At 36.5% G+C, this 18261-nt stretch overlaps 2 protein-coding genes across 9 annotated transcripts in view; one reads left to right on the plus strand and one right to left on the minus strand.

The window, feature by feature from the left end:
• LIG4 (DNA ligase 4) lies at positions 1-14544 on the minus strand. 5 transcript variants are annotated; one of them, XM_007501312.3, is made up of 2 exons: positions 14428-14544; positions 1-3853 (listed from the first exon to the last, which is right to left on the minus strand). In XM_007501312.3, exon 2 carries the CDS (start codon positions 3823-3825, stop codon positions 1090-1092), a length of 2736 nt encoding a protein of 911 aa, XP_007501374.2. In that variant the 5' UTR covers positions 3826-3853; positions 14428-14544; the 3' UTR covers positions 1-1089. The 5 variants fall into 5 exon arrangements, with proteins under 5 accessions (XP_007501374.2, XP_007501372.2, XP_007501371.2 ...); XM_007501310.2 differs by lacking the exon at positions 14428-14544 and adding an exon at positions 14094-14200; XM_007501309.3 differs by lacking the exon at positions 14428-14544 and adding an exon at positions 11367-11503.
• Positions 11404-18261, plus strand: part of ABHD13 (abhydrolase domain containing 13) — a 24279-nt gene continuing 17421 nt past the window's right edge. The window contains exon 1 of one of the 4 annotated variants that reach the window (XM_056807759.1): positions 11404-11542. The gene's annotated coding sequence lies outside the window, so the exon portion shown is untranslated. Of the gene's footprint in view, positions 11553-14677; positions 14810-18261 lie in introns of those variants that run through there. The other 3 variants (XM_007501315.3, XM_056807758.1, XM_007501314.3) reach the window with 3 other exon arrangements.

Here is an 18261-nt window from a genome sequence, read left to right on the forward strand (position 1 = left end):
TTTTTCTGAAAAATTGCTCATACTTTATTTAAATAAATACAACAAAAACATAATTTATTATCATTTCTAAAATTCTTATAAAACATTTACCATTAGCATTGATTTTTAAACAGCATTTCTGCCTTGCAATGGAAAAATAGGCTTTGAAAAACAATGTTCAAAATATTAAAAACAATGTCAATTCCCCTCAAATGGATTATATAATTAAAAAATAATTTATTCATACATTTTAAATATAAATTCTTAAAAAAAGAATGTCAAATAAAATAATAGCTTCTCTATAAAGCATAAGATTTTTATCTCTTTAGTTCTAGAAGAACTCATCTGTATGTATACTTTTGGATCCAAAAAGCAGATAAAGATATCTTCCTAAAATACATGAAATATAAACTTTTAATTAAAACTAGTGATGATTAGTTTTATTGTAACTATATTCCAACTTTATTTAAAATATTGTCTAGCTTAACTTATCCTATTTTATCTAAAGATCTTATTGATACACAATCAACTTAACATCAACTCAATTAACTGTAGTGTCACATTACTTTCTTTTTGTCAGAAAAAAATCTATGACCATAACCCTAGACACAGGGACATCATCTGTAGTATGGTATTCCTTCATCAGCTATCAGATATATGCTAGTTCTAAAGTAGTGTATTTAAAAGCATCAATTAAAAAAAAAAAAGTAGTTCTGTCCTTTACTTAGTAGCTATTATTAAAATAGGTGATTTTAATTATTTCAAATGTTTGAAAATGCATTTTGCAGCTACTTTATTAAAATTTCTAGTTCTCTTGAGGATTGTTCAGTAATAACCTTTGCTTCACAAACAGTAATTATTTTCTCTTGGCCATAAAAATTATCAACTGTTAACTGGCTGAGAAGACATCTACCTCTTCAGCTTTTATTCATTTCAATTTCTAAAAAAATTAAAATTGTTGTTTTGTTACACCTAATAATGTTCTATAAGCATGGGTTTTGAATTTGTAGGTTTTAAAGCTATAGTGTTTATTACTGCATATGATAGCTACTCACTTCAGTGATTCTTCCTGGACAAAATGAAGGACTTTCCTTCTTAAGAAAGCTAGTTTCATATCAAGTACTGATTTTCTTCTTGTAATTCACCTTTTTTCAGAGAATCAGTTACCCAAAGTTCTTGTAGGATTTTATACTTTCTCTTAAGAGTTCTACGGAAAGCTTTGAATTCCTCAACACGACTATGATCCTCTCCAATGATTACATGGGACACTCCTTCTTCTAAACATGAAACAACTTTTGCTCCATGGAACCGCAGCTCCAGAGCTTTAATGGCTAGTCTGGTTCCCTCGATTTGTGTAGTGAGGTCATTAATAATAGCATATATATCCACATACATGGTACAGTGTCGGAACATACTGAGAGGGCAGTTGTCCCAAGAATATCTATCTTCTAAATCTGCAATTACTGAAGCCATTTCATTAGGACTCTCTTCCTTAACATTTTTAATTCTTGAAAACACTTCCTTCAGTTGTACCACATCTGTATCAGCAAAGTAACTGTCACCATAGCAGTCATATTCACAGGCAAAGTGTTCTTTTGTGGAAGGACACATGTGAATCATAAATTGAGGCTGCCATGGCACACATTCTTTGGCCTTAAAGCACTCTAAGAGCCACTCTGGCTTTACGACATCATGTTTGTTTGAAGAGATGATATTTTTCACTCTCACATTCTCAGTACCTGCAATTACACAGTAAGTATCTGGGCCAGGGTTCTGTACAATATAACCACCTAATTCAGCTATGTGACTCTCCAGATCGGGTTTTGAATGGCTGTCCGTTCCAGTCATAACACAAAATTCCACATCTTCAAATACATTAGAAATTCTGTTTATGTTAGAAAGATCAGGAGCTTTTAAGTGTTCAATGATCCCAATAGTTTTCTTAACCTTAATAGCTTTCCTTTTTTTTCCCTGTGGTTCTTCATCATCACCACCTATAAAGAGGTGTTTAGAAGCAAGCTTTCCAGATGCTTTCCCTCTGAGGTTTTCTAATTCATCTAGAGTCATACACTTATACCACTCTTTATCTTCTCTTATCTTTTCAATTCGAGGGAATCGTAGTGTACAATTAGTTTTATACATATCACTGCTGACAATTTCTGCTGCTTTAACCTGAACAATGACAGAATTACAAGGTTCAATGTAAACTTCTGGTTTCTCTGTACCACATAAGATGCTATTTGGTGGAGCTCTTTTATGAAAAGGTTTCCAGTGTTTGGATAATTTCAAACCAAGGTCATATAGTTCTTTCATGGTATATCCAGAACCAACACGACAAAGAGTATAAAACACAGATGGTTTTTCACCAGGAGGAGGTGTTTCTGCTACTGCACACAAAAAATGAGACATCATTCCTCCTCGCAAACCTTTACCCCAATAGCCACCAACAATTAAAATATCCAGTTCATCCATTAACTCATTTATATATTCTGGCTTAATTTTTAACCATCCTTCACCACGTTTATCTGGCTTGTAAATGGAAAGTGGATTTTTAATCATGATCCCCTCCTCTCGTTTATCTATTGCTTCATTTAAGGCATCAATGACTTCTTTTTTGGTGTTTGCCTCTGTTTTCTGTACCACTTCAAGTCTACCTTTTATTGGTGTAAAGACGGTACTAATAATTTCATACCTTTTTCTCAGGGCCTCATGCCCCAGTTTTTTATTATTTACCATCAGTACATCAAAAACACAATAACATGTCTGTAGATCAGAATCCTCTACCATTCTTTTAATATCAAACTTACTTCCCTTCTGCATGAATGTTTGTGTGTTGGGATTATAGGCCATCATTTCACCATCAAGAATACAGTTTTGTATGTTTGTCTTGAAAGCTTTATGAATAAATGGTATTAAAGAACCATTAAGGGAAGAGTCACCAAACTGTTCAGTGTAATCATATCCATTTCGAGAAAAAAACTTATACACATCTCCATCTTTGTGCATTTGCATGCGCTCACCATCTAGTTTTGTTTCTATGTAGAAACCCTGGTGTTTCATGTCCTTCTCGATCCGCTGAATATCTGCCACAGCAGCTAGCATTGGTTTAAAAGCAGAAAATAATGTGATTGAAATATCACTGAGTCCAACTAAAGGATTGTGAAGTTGTCTGCAGACTTTTTCTAGATCAGTTGTAACATTATGCAGCTCAGCAGCATCTCTGTGAAAAAGAGAAAATATAGTTTGTTGGCTAAAACCCAGTTTTAAATCCTTTATGATCATTCGGATAAGCCACTTTTGTTCAAGAGCTGAACTCTGAGTTATGAGCTGAAGGAGATTCTTCTTTACCAGATCCTTTCTGTTGGCTGAATTGTTGCTAGCAATTAAGTCTAAAATGTCATTGACTTGTTGTATTGTTAAGCTCCCTTGCTTTGGACATCGTGGCTTCAACACAAAGTATGCAATCATTGCGAAGTCTCCAGCATCTCCACGAGTTCCAGTTGGTGTTCTGTAGTTTAAAAGTTTCTGAGCATCTTTTCCTTCTTTTGGTAAATTAAGCAGCTCAATATAAAGCTTAGCAAGCATAGTTTCTTTAATTCCATAGGCCATCCTCTCTCGTTCTAGTTGGGGAAGAATAAGTCTCATGGCTGGATAAAAAGAGTCTGTGACTTCTTTTTCTTTTTTATGAAGAGCATCATGAAATCTCCGCCATGAATCTAAAAATTCCTTGAAGTATTTGATTTTTTCTGGACGGGCCTTACTTTTCTGTATTCGTTCTAAAGTTGAACACAAATCTGCAAAAGGCACCTGTGATGCTACTGTTCGTGAAGGTTGTGAAGTAGCCATTACAAAGTTGACAAATCTCTTGACTTACCTATTGAAAAAAAAAAAGGAAACACCTTTAAATAGATAAAAGATTAAATAGATAAAAAGCAGGCTATACGTTCATTATAGGTTCATCATATGTGAGTATATAAGATGACTTAGACCTTTATTCTTGTCCATAACAGTCAAGTCACTTAAATCAAATTTGCCTAGATTCAAACATTTCATAATTGTTTTACTTTAATTCTAATATCATAAATACTTATATAAAAAGTCAGATTCAAGTCTTGCCTTCAAGATTTCTTCAAGAGGAGTTTGTATTTGATTCTAGAGATTTCAGGGAGTCGGAAGAGTATGAGTACAGGAGTTACATGGTCAGGTCTGTATTTTAGGAATATCATTTAGAAGTTTATGGAGGAGACATGACAAAGGATAGACTCAAGTCAATAAGATCAAACAGAAGGTTACTGCAACAGAACAAGTAAGACATTTTGATGGCATAAACTATCATTCTGGTTATGTGAACAGAGAGAAAAGCTAAAATCAAGAGACCTTATTAGGGTAAAATAGACAACATTTGACAACTGAAAAGTCTGGCTATATGGGATGAGGGAGAGAGTGAAGAGTCAGAGATAACACTTCAGTTGTGAACCTGAGTGACCTGGGAAGGAAATTAGGAAGAAGAGTAGGTTTTATTGTTATGACTATAGGACACTGAGTTTGAAATGTCTAGTAGTATCTATTGACCTGGACCTACAGCTTAAGAGAGAGGTCAGGGGAGAATATAAGGATTTGGGAGACTTCAACATTGAACTAATAAGTGAAACTATGGGAGCTGATGAATAGGAAGTCAATTTACTTACCTAAGCATTTTACCCTTTTGCTCCAGGCCTTCTTACTTTGTACACCTAACAGAGCAATTGGATGGAAGATCACTACAAAGTATCTAACATAACCCTTAGTTTCTACCTGCTGTATTTCTTCCTTCCTTCTTGTCTGACATTTTAACCTAGCACTATAGCTCATTTTCCTTTTTTTGAAGAGAACCCAAATGAAGTAACAAAATTATCTAAATACAGTGTAACATCCAATTACAAAGAGGGAGGCTATTTATCTTTCATGTAGTTTTGAGATACTAAAATGCCAAACATTTTTTCTAAGCAAGATTTATAATACCAATTTTACAATACTCAAAGCAATGGTTTTTAAGAGTTCGATGCCAATATCTCTGCATGGCATGAAGGTGATCTTGATTTCTCAAAGGTTGTGCAGTGGCATAAAAGTTATGCAGGACCTGCTAAAATACTGGAAAGGTTTCCAATATGATACCAAAAAGGGATAATCCCTGCTTTCTGCTTAGCCTAGCTAACTTCAGAGAGCCTCATCACCAGTGGGATGGTCATTTTGTGATTAATTCTTTGACCTCTGCAACGCAAGAAACAAAAACAAAAAAACAAAAAATGACTCAGTTCTGTGTAATCCTTTCCTGCCTTTCTGATACTATAAAAATGGTGGTAGAATGGTATAAAGATGACAGAGGGCCCTAAGAATTGCAAAGGTTATCATTAAAAACAACTTACATCCATAGGTCTTTAAAGTTTGCAAGGCATTTGACACCGATTAGTGTATTTGAGACTCAAAAAACTTGAGAGGATAATAGTTATTATTCCCACTTTAGAAAAGGAAACTGAAATTTTATATTTCAGAAAAGTTAAGTAACTTGCCTAGTCACAAAGCTAGTAAGAATTAAAGGCAAGTTCTAAAACTAGTTTTTCCATACTTAAGTCCAACATGCTATTTACTACAATCTTTAGACTAAAACATTTACTGTTATTTTAAATGTCAGATTCTTTCCTAGTGTCTAGAGTTGACATACTATTGGATAGACAACCATATCAATATTGACAATCTCAGTTGCAGCTAGATATCCCATAGGCATTTCTGATTATTCACTTCATTTCCTGGCAATCTCCTTAACAGCTGTCATGAGTATTACTACCTTCTCCTTTTAGTTCTACAACAATTAATCAAATAGATCAACTCTGCCATTGCTCTTGGAAAGGGCATATTAATCTGTTCCCCTATGAGTCACCATTCTTGTAGCTTTCCAAACCAAAATAAATGTACCCAATTATCACTTCCCTATATATGATATTTCATTACATTAGAATGTTAGCTCCTTAATGGCAGAGATTATCTTGCCTTTTATACTTGTATCCTTATTCCTTAACCTCAGAGGTACATAGGGACTGCTTAACAATTACTTTCTAATCCATCCATTACTTCTTTAATCTATTATAACTTAGAATGTTTAAAACAGAACTTATTATCTTTTCATCTCCTCTCTAACTACTCTATTTGCGTTGAGAGCACCACAATCCTTCCAATTACTGAAGTTTACAACCTTGAAGTTATCTTTGACTCTTTCCTCTTCCTTGCTCCCAGGTGCCATGTTTTATTGATTCAACCTTTATAATACATATCAATTCCTTCTCTCTACTCACACAGCCACTACCAGAGTTCAAGCACTCAAAATCTCTTGCCTGAATTCTTATGACAGTCTCCCAATTGGTCTTCCTCACTCAAGTCTCCCCACTCTCCGACCCAACCTCCACATCGGTACCAAAGGAACATTCTTAAATCACAAGTATGGATATGCCATTCTTCTACTAAAGCAGCTCTTTTATTCATTCTAGAATAAAAAACAACCAACACTGTTTGGCTTTAACCTACCTTTCTAGGTTTACTGTATGTTACTTTCCTTTAAGTATTATGTTCTATGAAATCAGTCTACATGTTTACTCTTACATGATATTCCACCTTCATGTCTTGGCATAGATTATCCTTCATGCCTAAAATATACTTTTTTCCTTATCTCTACCCTGTAAAATCCATGATATTTTTTCAAAACTCAGTTCAAATATCATCTCCTATAAGAAACAGTCTAACCCTTCAAGTTGCTAGATTGTTCTCCAACAGAAATTATTTTGAATCTCTTTTAGATTTACTTATCTATGTACAAGTTATTCCTTCCGATAAAATATAGCATTGTCCTCAGTGTTAGTACAGGGCCTGGTATAGTACTGTAGACTTAAAAGAGAGTTCTGCCACCATCTAGTTCAATCATCTCATTTTATAGATGAGAAAACTGAGGCAATGTGACTTGCCCAAGTTCACACTAGTAGTGTGTAGCAAAATATATTTCAACCCAGCTCCCATTACTCTTAAATGCAGAGCTCTTTCCAATGCATACTGACTGACTCACCTGGAAAATATATCAAGAATTTTTTGAGCTGAAAGTTACCAAAATGGGAAATTTCTGATGTCTATATAATAGACACTTATTAGAGACAACAAAAAAACAAGAAACATTATTTATGGGTTGTTCTGAAATATCACATTGCAGTGTTCAAGGTAAGTATTTGTAAAAAGACAAACAAGAAAAATTTTAGCTTATTTGTCAAGATATCTATGTTCAGAGAATGAGGTAGAGAAATTCTATGAAAAATTAGACAAAATAACTTCCAAATAAATTAAACTTTGTCTTAATTCTTGATTATTCCAAAAACAGAAAAACATAGCAAAGAAGAGGGTGGTAGAGAAGCTCTTGGAAAATGTATCTCAAGAGAAAAAGACAAAAATGATCAAATATACCACACTTATATAAACTGAAGCATGAACTCTATGGAACTTAGGTCTTTCTTCTCTGGAATGGATGCTATACCTCAAAGCACTGTGCTATCACAGTTATCACAGTTATCTCAGGCTTCACCTGAGACCTTCATCCCCCTTTCCCTGAACAGGAAGAAAAATAAGAGCTATTAAGTGTCTGTAAGATTAAAAGCAGTCAAGGACATACATGCACATTGGGGCAGATTCCTCTAGTACCAAAAAGCACAGAGTTTATAGTTGGTCAGCATTTATTTTTTAATCCTTAGAGAATGTGGGAAAAAGCACTGGAAGGGACCAATCCAGGGACAGGACTGGGGTTGGATAGGCAAAGAGTTCTCAGGAATAAGGTGACAATTCTGAGGCACAAGAGGGAAGAAAGACCTCTGGTACATGTTTTTCACATAAGACAGAAAGATAAGAGTATGGAGTGACCTGGTCTCAAGGTTTCAGGAATACAATGGCCCATGAGATAGAGAGTCTGAGATCAGAAACCAGAGACACTGAATTTGGACAGAAAGAATTTGGTTATCTTGTCTCAGAGGGAGATTGTTAGAGCTGACTGGTTGGAAAAGTCTGTGGCTGTCTAGTCAGGCTGTAATTTTCAAAAATAAAACTCTTCAAGTTACCCTGGGTCCTTAGTTTCTTCAAATTAATCTGGGTCTCAGGTAAATTGAGTCAGTCTTACACATCTTCATCACACAAAGAAGTTGTCAAGATAGTTATCAAGATAATTTACACATTTATTAGTCTTGAACCTATACAGAAACAATATTTTATTTAACAGAGCTGGGAAGCAATGGACACTTTGAATACCAATAACATCTCTCTCACACACACTCTCACACACACACACACACACACACACACACACACACACACACACACAAACAGTTCATATTTTAACAGACAGGAAACACCTGGTTAACAATGCTCAAGTCATTTTTTATCAGCTTGTCTCTATAAAGCTAGAGTATTAACCTGTAGAGAGAAAAGATGAAAATTAATACCAAATAAGAACAAAAATGAAAAGTCTTTTATAATTAAAATAGCTTCAATCTGACCAATTTAAACAAGACATTAACCACTACCACCAAGCAAAATGACAAAAGAACAAATATCTACATAAATTATTACTTTCTCTTAAAGAATTTTACCCAGTGTAAACTCTTGTAAAAGAAGACTAAAAGATTAAAGAAGTTTTCCTAATACTTCGTATCTGCTAAAAAGAATGATATGACAATGAAGGGCAATAATTTAGAAGTTTGAGAACATAAATTTGTACAACCTTAGAGCAGATTGTACAATGGAAAAGATTTTGAGTATTCTTTCACAAAACATCAAGGCGCCTTGAAAGGAAAAAATATGTTTATAAAAAGCTTGAGGAGGATTTCAATTAGGCCAACACCCCTAGGACATTTAGGTATGAAACCTTAAGTCAACTGGTAGATTTAAAAGTGAAAAGATGTGTCCAGACTTCTACAACAAACTACTCTCAATCAATGTCAAATAGCCTACTACACTTGGCACTAACATCATGATCCCTAAATTGCTGTAAAAAATGTACAAAAGTAGGAAGAATAGTTAGACCAAAGAAAAGTCACAGAAGTAGTTTGTGCCAAAGTCAATGAAATTTTTAGAGCACTAAAGAATTAATCACTAAGATAACTAAAAGATAGGTGTCTGAAGGTAATATCTTTGTAAAATATTTGGCAAAAATCAGCCCAAACTGTACAATGAGAATACATCAATAACTGCTGACATCTATGCCTAGTTTCTGATCACAACAAAAATTTCTATTTTAATTATTGAGGGCATATTTGATAAAGGTAGAAGTAGTAAACATGTAAGATTTTTCAAGCAATATGCTATAAAAGACTTCATCTTATCTTTGTCGCCACACATTAAAATCAAAGGTGCAGAAAATATAAGGTTTCACTGAGTTTATAGTTTGTTGGTTATAAAAGACATCTCATTTATAGAACAAAATGTTGTCTTAAAAGGTCTCAAATGAGGTGTTTCCATCTGCTTTTTTATTGCATCCTAAAGACCACCACAGGGCTTTCTTATTTAACATGCAACTGAAACCTTGTATGTATGGTCCTTTTCATTAGATTGTGAGTTTGCTAAAAGCAAAGGCTGTCCCCACTTTTTATTTATATCTTCTGTGCTTAACACATTGCTTGGCACATAGTGATCCCTTAATAAATGCTTTTTCATTCATGTATTATATAATTAATATAATAAATAATATATACTTTATATAATAAATAATATTTATATTTTGTATATTTAAATATGTTTTCTATATAAATTTTTATAAATATTTATATATTATAATAGTTTTTTATCATTTACTCATATTACTTTCAATTCATTTACTCATATTAAACTTATATAGATTATTTTGAAAGATGCAACCAAAAGATATAACTTTGCTGTCCCACTGATTCTGAGGCATAAAAGAACTACTTCTTTTACACTGTCATTGAAGATGTCTATTTCCAAGTTAAAAAAGAAGAGAGGATTCCCTGTGAAGGGTGTTGTCCTTCAGATGTAAATCCCTAAACACTGTAGAACTCCCTACTATGGGATTTGAAACCATTCAAGATTCAGTAACTATGAACCGAGTAAAAATCAAGTGAAGGAGGAATGTCTAGGGAATATAATTCAATAGTAATAAGGATGAGTGTAAATTGGCAAAAGCGGGTTAATAATGAATTACATACCCAAAGCAGTGAAAAATGTGTCATCAAAGAGATATACCACAGAAAAAGAAGTAGGCTGGTCAAAGATCTAGATCAACAGACAATGCTGAAAGTTCTTGTGTAACTCTCATCTTATTACAGAAGCAAAAACAACTGAAATTGGAGGAGGGTGAAAATAGAGAGAAGAAATTTCACATTCATGATAATAAAGGATTTCAAGAGAAATAAAATAAGAATATAAAGGACAGACAGTGACCCTTAACTGGGTGTGTGTGTGTGTGGGGGGGGGGGGTTGAAAAGAAGCTAGTTTATATTCTGTAAATGAAGGAATTAGAGACTGGATAGGTGTATGGGAAGACTGGGACATTTTGATTTAGTCTGCTTTTGTTGTAGTTTTTTTGAGGGATGGGGGTGGGTGGAGGGAAAAGTTCCAGGTTTTAATTTATAGGATCAACGACCAAGAGCTGAAAAAAGGCTTCAGGGGATATCAAGTCCTACCACCTCACTAAAAAAGAATGGGGAAATTAAAGAAGTCCAAAAGGTTAAGTGAATCAAATTCACACAAGGAGTAAATGTCAGTCAGAGTGGGACTTGAACCCAGGTCCCCAGCTCCTCACCAGGTCTATCCTAAAATGACTACAATTATTATTGTATATTAGGGTTTACAAAATGTTATTCTCATCAAATGCCAATGAGGCAGGTGGGACAAAAAATGTTATTTCCATATTTCAGAGGAGAAAACCGAGGCAGCCAGGTACAGGGAGAAAAAGGGCCTGGGGTCAAATCCTGCTTTTAAAAGATGACTACCTATACGACCTGTCGAGTCACTCAAACACTTGGGCCTCAATTTCCATGTCTGTAAAATAAGAGAAGGGGCTATTGGACTTGACTGTCCTCTGATACTTCTTCCAGCTTCAGATCTACGATCTCATGATTCTTTTAGAACTCTATGACCTATTACTAACTTGGGGAAACACCCTTAGTAAACGTCAGGGGTAGGACATGTCTGGACTTCAAGTCCAGAGCTCAGCACCAGGTCGGGATCTGCTTCTCCTTCCTGTTCCTTTGGGGTTCTGGGCCTGGGCTGGCGAATGCTGGAGGAGGGATGCAGGGGAAGGGGCAGTTACGGGATCTAAGAACCCAGAGGGAGAAAGGGGCCTGCACTCACCACCCTGTGCCTCTGACCTTCTCACTCCACCTCCAGGCTCCTAAGACTCCTCGGTTGGATTTCAGCTTCACATTTGAGAACTCGACTCCCGGCAGCTGGAGATTGCTCAGGAGAAACAGTAGTCCAGCGCAGGCGCAATCAGTGAGAAAAGCCGGGCTGACATCCTCGGGGAGCTACTGCGCATGCCTAAAAAGTTCAGCAACGTAAACTACTTGCCCTATGATATTTAGAATTGTTAGGTTAGAATTGAGAAAGTCCCAGCTACTCTGTTCAGACCCCTTCCTTGGTCAGAATAGAATCAGAGAGATGAAACCCTATGCTCAAGGTACCAAGTCTACTAAATTAGTCAGAATGAGGATTTGAACACAGGCAGGAAAAAGGGAGGGAGAACTCTGACGGGCTGGTTCAGGATGCCCTTGGATGATTTTGAATGGTCACCTAAATGTGAAAGTTCTCCTCTCCTTTTCTCCTTTTACCCTACCCCCTGAAAACATCACTGCCTTGCAACAGGTGTTATTTACAAAGAGATTGATACCAACTGTAATGCAGAATTCTTAGAAGACAAAAACAGAAAATGGTAACAGTAGCTAATATTTAGGTAGCACTTTGAAGTTTTCAAAGGGCTTTACACATATCACGTTTGACGTTCACAATAAACTGTTAGGTAGGTGCTATTATAATTTCCTTCTTACATATGAAAAAAACAGGCACAGAGTTTTAAGTAACTTGCTCAAAGTCACAGTTTAAATTTTACCTGAGGTCGAATTCAAACTCAGATCTACCTGACTCCAATTACAGCACTCTATCCTTTGTGCCTGGTAGTACCCCTTCAATAACACATTCAACATATCATAAACGTGTCAACCCACTTGAACTAAAGGAAGTCAAGCTGACTAACTTGGTATAAGATACAGTCTGGGAAAGGAAGAAAGTATTAGGTTTGAATTGCCTTTCTGGTAATGTTCAGACATCCTCTTTGGACTTCAGTTTCCTCACCAGTAAATCAAAATCATTAAGCATGTTAGGCATTAAATATATGCCAGGTACTAAGAGAATATCTGTAGTACTGATCTCATAGGGTTGTTTTAAGTCCTAAGTGAGATAGTATAATGAAAAGTATTTTGCTTTTGTATGATACAAATAAAATGCTATTTATTGTTGCAACTCAGAAACTTGAGTTCCTATCCTCACATCCTATCTCGTAATAACTTTTTTAAACTAATAGCAGACTGTCAGTGACCACATGAGCTTGCTTTGTGTGCTCAGTATTGCTTCCCCTCTAAAGTCCCATGCTTTTTAATCTGTGTTCATGGAAAAAACCTATATTATTCTGAGTTTGGATCTGATTCAGTCTTATTGATAAACAGTATTCAGAAAACAACATTTTGGGCTATTTTTCTAGAGTGTAAGCCTGCCCAATAATAAAAATCCTTCTGGCTTCAAAAAAGAACTCAGCAACAATAGCAAAATGGAGAAATAGGACGATTCAATAAGCATTTATTAAGTTTCATCTAAAGGCACAGTACTGTGTTAGGCATTGAGAACATAAATACAAAATGAAAATTAGTCATTTCCCTTAAGGAGCTTACATTATACTGAATATCTAACCATGTCAACATACATATGTATATCCATTTCTACATGTGTATGTAAACACAACCATTTAAATTAATGTATTTACATATAGGCCCATATATGTATATATATGTATTTAGAATATACATACATATGGATTTAAATGGGTAACTATAACAGAAAGGCCACAGTTGATATATATTAAAAATGAGGGTGGAAGGAGCACTAACAACTAAGGAGATCATGAGATGCCTGAGAAGTTAAAATGGAGAAAAGAGAAATGATGCTGAGAAAAAGTCCTGAATTTAAGATTTATATTGAAGTATAAATCTTGCCAATACCTTCCACTGTCAGTCACTCTTACTTTGTGACTCAGATTCCTTAGCTTTTGTAAAACAAGAGAATTAGAATGTCAAGATTCCTTCCACCTCTAAAATTCTGTACCTCCTCTCTTGCTTCAGAAATTTGATTTAGTTTTAAAATATGACATACCTCTGAGTGAATGTAAAATTTTACTGCATTGTACTTGGGGAAAAGTTTCCCCCCTTAATTAGAACGAAAAGGACAAATATAATTTTATAGCTAAAAAGAACTTTAGGAATAACTTTGTTACTGTTGAGGAACATGAAGCCAAGAAAGGTTAAATGTCTTGTCCAAAGCCACAATTAGTGACAGAACTGGGGCAAGAACAAAGGCTTGAGAAGATGAAGTGTATAGAAAAAAGAATTCTATATATGTCTTCTCTCAGCTTCCTGGGTTTCTATCAAAATACTTTAGAAATCTTAAAGGAATTAAAAAATACAAGTCATTATCTCTTGGCTCCCAATATATGGCTATTTCAATTAATGTTTTTCTGTCAGACTAAAAATTTTCTCTTGGCTCCCAAACCAGAGCTTTTTTCAACTAATTTTTCTTTCAAATGAAACAAAACCATTCAAAAACCCACTCTCCCTAAACCTAGACATTTCTCCCAATTGTCCGAGTTAGTGAAAAAACTGTCTTGACACATTTTATGTGTGGTTCTTATTCTCTGTAGTCTTACCAGCAATTATTACAAAACTTTTATTGCATATCCAAAAGGGTGCATGATTTTGACTTGGGGGAGACAGAAAAAAAAAAAAGAATCAAAGATGATGATACGGGAGAAACTTCCCGGGCTGTGGACTCACGTTAAGACTAACTCAATTTCGGAGAGGAAAACTTGCATGACCCGTGAGAGCGCTAGAATCCAGTCAAAACTGAATCTGGCCTAGTATCCTACTAGGTCACATACGTGTCCTCACGTGTCTGTGTATGACGTCACTGACGAACACCTGCGCAGTCGAATCTCGGTCTCTTTAAATCCCAGGCTTCTATGCTTTTTCATCACTCGGCTACAACCCGTGCGGTTGGGTTTCCCACAGGCTTTCTTTCCTCTACGGCCACCGTTCAAATCCCGGAACCGGGAATGGAGGCCCGCCCCTATCCCTTCCTCTAGCCCACCCCACCTCCCTGGATGCTTACGTCACTGCGCATGTCCAGGTGCGCAGGCAGGTTTAGTATTTGTGGAAGTTGCTGCGGGTGGCTGCGGCCGCTGCGGTTCCTTACGCAGCTGGGGGCAGAGGAGGGTGGAGAAGCCGGAGAAGTAGAGAACGTGAGACTGTGGGGCGACATTAAAAGGTGACACAAGTAGCGTGGGCCGGAAGTGGAAGTGACTGGAGCGACGCCGTAGGAGCTCCGGAATAGGTGGCGGCGGTGGCGGCAGCGGACCGGGGCGAGGAGGCGGCGGCGGCGGCGGGGGAGGAGGAGGACGATGAAGAACATCGGAAGAAGCGGCGGTCGGGACTCTTGCGCGCTACCCGATTTAGTGTTTCTTGCTACCTGCGCGGCCGAGGAGCGTATTTGAGTAAGTGAGGTTCCCGGGGGCGGGCAAGGGGCTGGGGTCGGCTCCCGTCTCCCCTAGACGGATGCCGGGCGGCCTCGGCCCCCCGAGGGAAATGACTTGCAACAGGTGCCACGACCCTGAGTAGCAGAGCTGGAAAGAAGTGTCCCGGACTCCCTGGACTTATTTTCATTTCCCGGACCGGAACTGATCCAGAGGCGACCTTAAAGTGAAATAAGCACCCGCCTCCACCCCCGTGGCCAAGAGGAAAAGGGTTCAGTTTCTCTGGTGCCTTTGGTTAGAAGCTGTGGGTGGTTGTAATGAGAACCTTGGTTACTGGTGATATATGTTTTATGGATCACGAACGTATATGTCTTTCACTCCAAGAGCTGTTCTTCTTGTAACCTAAAAGCTATTTTTGGAAAATAAGGGGGCTGGTTATCCTGATGGGCATTAGATAGTGGTGTTTCTCTAACCTTGTAACTGAGCAACCCTTAAAACTATATACGATTTACAGTATTTTTGGTGCATTCCAGTACCAAAAGCTAAATAAAATGCTTGTTGAGTTGAATTGTTCCAACTAGACAAGTCAGTAACATGGAAGTCCCCTTTCCCCTCTTCTCTAAAAACAGGTCAGAGAAAAAAAAATGATAGCTACATGCAACTTTTGGACATGGTATGAATGGTGTTTCCTTAAAAAAAAATCTAAGTAAGTGGTTAGGGTGAAAATAATTTTGAATGATGTCAAAACAAAATATATCAATATGTTTAGAAAATAAAAACATTTTCATAAGAATAATTTTGAGAAAGTCAAGGAATTAACTTTTAAGGAACCCTGCATCTTTGGTCTATCATTCATAGTATTTCTTTTAGGAGATTTTATTAGTGAAGTAGTAGTAGGACCCTCTTTGTTATTCATTATTGTGTGTGGAAAAACTGTTGAAAGCTGGGAATACAAAGAAAAGTAAAAAACATAGTCCCTGCTTCCAAAGAGCTCATATTCTGGAAGTCAGGTTGTAAAGGAGGGAGAGAACATGCAAACTACTATATGCGGATAGGAGATAGGTAAGGGGTAAAAGTAAGGCAATCTCAGTGGGTAGGCACTCGTAGTAACCGGAAAGGCCTCTTACACAGCAGGATTTAAACTGAGTCCTGAGGGAAACCAAGCAAGGTAGTTTGATATGCTTCTTGAAAACAGCCTTCTGCTGAAATAGCCTAAAAAGGGAAAGAGCCTTGACCCATCAAATTCAAAGACCTGGGTTCAAATCCTACACATGACTTAATATTTGTATAACTTAAGGCAATTCTCTTAATCTCCCAGAACCTGGGTTTCCTTACCCGTTAAAATGAGAGGGTTGAAGGAATGGCTCCTCAGGGCCTTCTAGTTTTAATGATTTTAAGCTTTCATCCATTTAAGCTTTCATCCATTGTTTTCTTTAGGAAGTAACTCTGGAGGAGATCAGGAGTCTTTAACCTTTTTGGGGGGCTGTCATGGAATGCTTTGGCATTATGGTGAAACCTTTTCCAAATAATGTTTTTAAGTGAATAAAATAAAATACATATATTTATGAAAGAAACCAATTATATTGAAATAGTTAAAGTACATACTTGGTGTACAATACTTAGACTTGACCAATACAAACTATAAACAGTGATTATAAACTGTCTTGTTCTGTTGTTTGTTGTTTCCTGTTTTTTGTTTTTATTTTCCTAAATCTCCTTTTATTTGTCTATTAGTTCCTTTTTATTTCTTACTCTGTTCTAGGTACCATGCTAAGCATTAGAGAAACAGAGACAGGCCAAAAAGAACTTGTTCTGAGGAAATGTACATTCTAATGGGAGAGACAACATGAAAAAACAACTATGTACCAACAAAGTATATTTATGCTACCCTAGAGTTAGTCTCAGAGGAAAGGGCACTAAGAACTGCAAAAGGCTTCTTGTGGAAGGTGGTATTTTTGCTGAGACTTGAAGGAAGCTAGGGAAGATAGGAGTGGAAATTAATAGGGAAGGAGTTCCAAGCATGGAAGACCTAGTGAAAATGCTAGAATTGGGAGATTGGAGAGTTTTATGGAAAGAACAGTAAGAGAACAAGTATCACTGGATTGAAAAGTATATGAAGGGAAGAATGTAAGGTGTAAGAAAATTGGAAAAGTAGGATTGGGTCAGGTTATGCAGATCTTTGAATTCCAAACGGGAGAATTTTATATTTGATCTCAGAAATGTTAACTTCTGGAGGTTATTTGAGTAGGGAGGTGACATGGTTAGATTTGTGCTTTAGGAAAGCTTAGAGGATGGATTGTTTCAGGGAAAGACCTGCTGCAGGGAAATCAATCCTCAAGATTATTGAAACAGTTCAGGCCTGAGGTGCTAAGGACCTGCACTATGGCAGCATAGTATCTAGAAAAATGTTAATAAAGAAAAAATGACTGGGATTTAGGGGAATAAATGAGAATGAGGAGACAAGGACGATACCTTGGTTGTGAACCTGTATGCCTGAGAGGAATGTAGTAATGGTAATTGATGGTAGTAATAAGAAAGGTAGGAAGAAAGGAGGGTTGGGGGTGGGGAGAGAGCTGAATGAGATAGGAGAGAAATCAAAAGTAAGTTAGATCAGAGCTAGTAATGAGAGAATTGAAACCATGGGAGCTTATGAGATCAAGTGAAATAGTATATATTTTTTTAATTTACCTTTAATAAATTTACACATACGTTTTCCAAAATTATATGATTGATGTTGTCTCCCTTCCTCCCTCCTCACTCTCAGAGTTGACAAGCAATTCAGTCTGAGTTGTACATTTATTGTCATGCAAAACATTTCCATATTCATTTTTGTAAGTGAATAATCCCACAAACTAAAACTCCAAATCATATATCCAAATAAGTGATAAATCATATGTTTTCATCCATTTATACTCCAATAGTTCTTTCCCTAGAGGTGGATAACATTCTTTTTCATAATTCCCTCAGTGTTGTCCTGGATCATTGTATTGCTGTTAGTAGCCAAGTCTATTTCATTTGATCCCCCACAATATTTCAGTTACCTCCTATAATGTTCTCCTGGTTCTGCTTATTTCACTCTGCATCGGTTCACTTAGGTCTTTCCAGCTCTTTCTGAATCATCCTGGTCATCATTCTGTGTAGCACAATAGTATTCCATTACCATCCTATACCATAATTTGTTCAGCCATTCCCCCAATTGAGGGACATCCCTTTAGGTTCCAATTCTTTGCCATCACAAAAAGTGCAGCTATAAATATGTTTGTACAAACAGATCCTTTTCCATTTTTTTATCTCTTTGGGATATAGATGTAGTAGTGGTATTGCTGGATCAAAAGATATGCATTCTTTTATAGCCCTTTGGGCATAATTCCAAATTGTCCTCCAGAATGGTCAAATCAATTTCAAGTGAAATATTATGGAGGAAGAAGAGCCGTTGTCCCAGTGAAGAGCTTTAGTGACCTCCACCCTTAGTG

Source organism: Monodelphis domestica, chromosome 8 (genome assembly GCF_027887165.1).
Source record: "Monodelphis domestica isolate mMonDom1 chromosome 8, mMonDom1.pri, whole genome shotgun sequence".
Lineage (NCBI taxonomy): Eukaryota > Metazoa > Chordata > Mammalia > Didelphimorphia > Didelphidae > Monodelphis > Monodelphis domestica.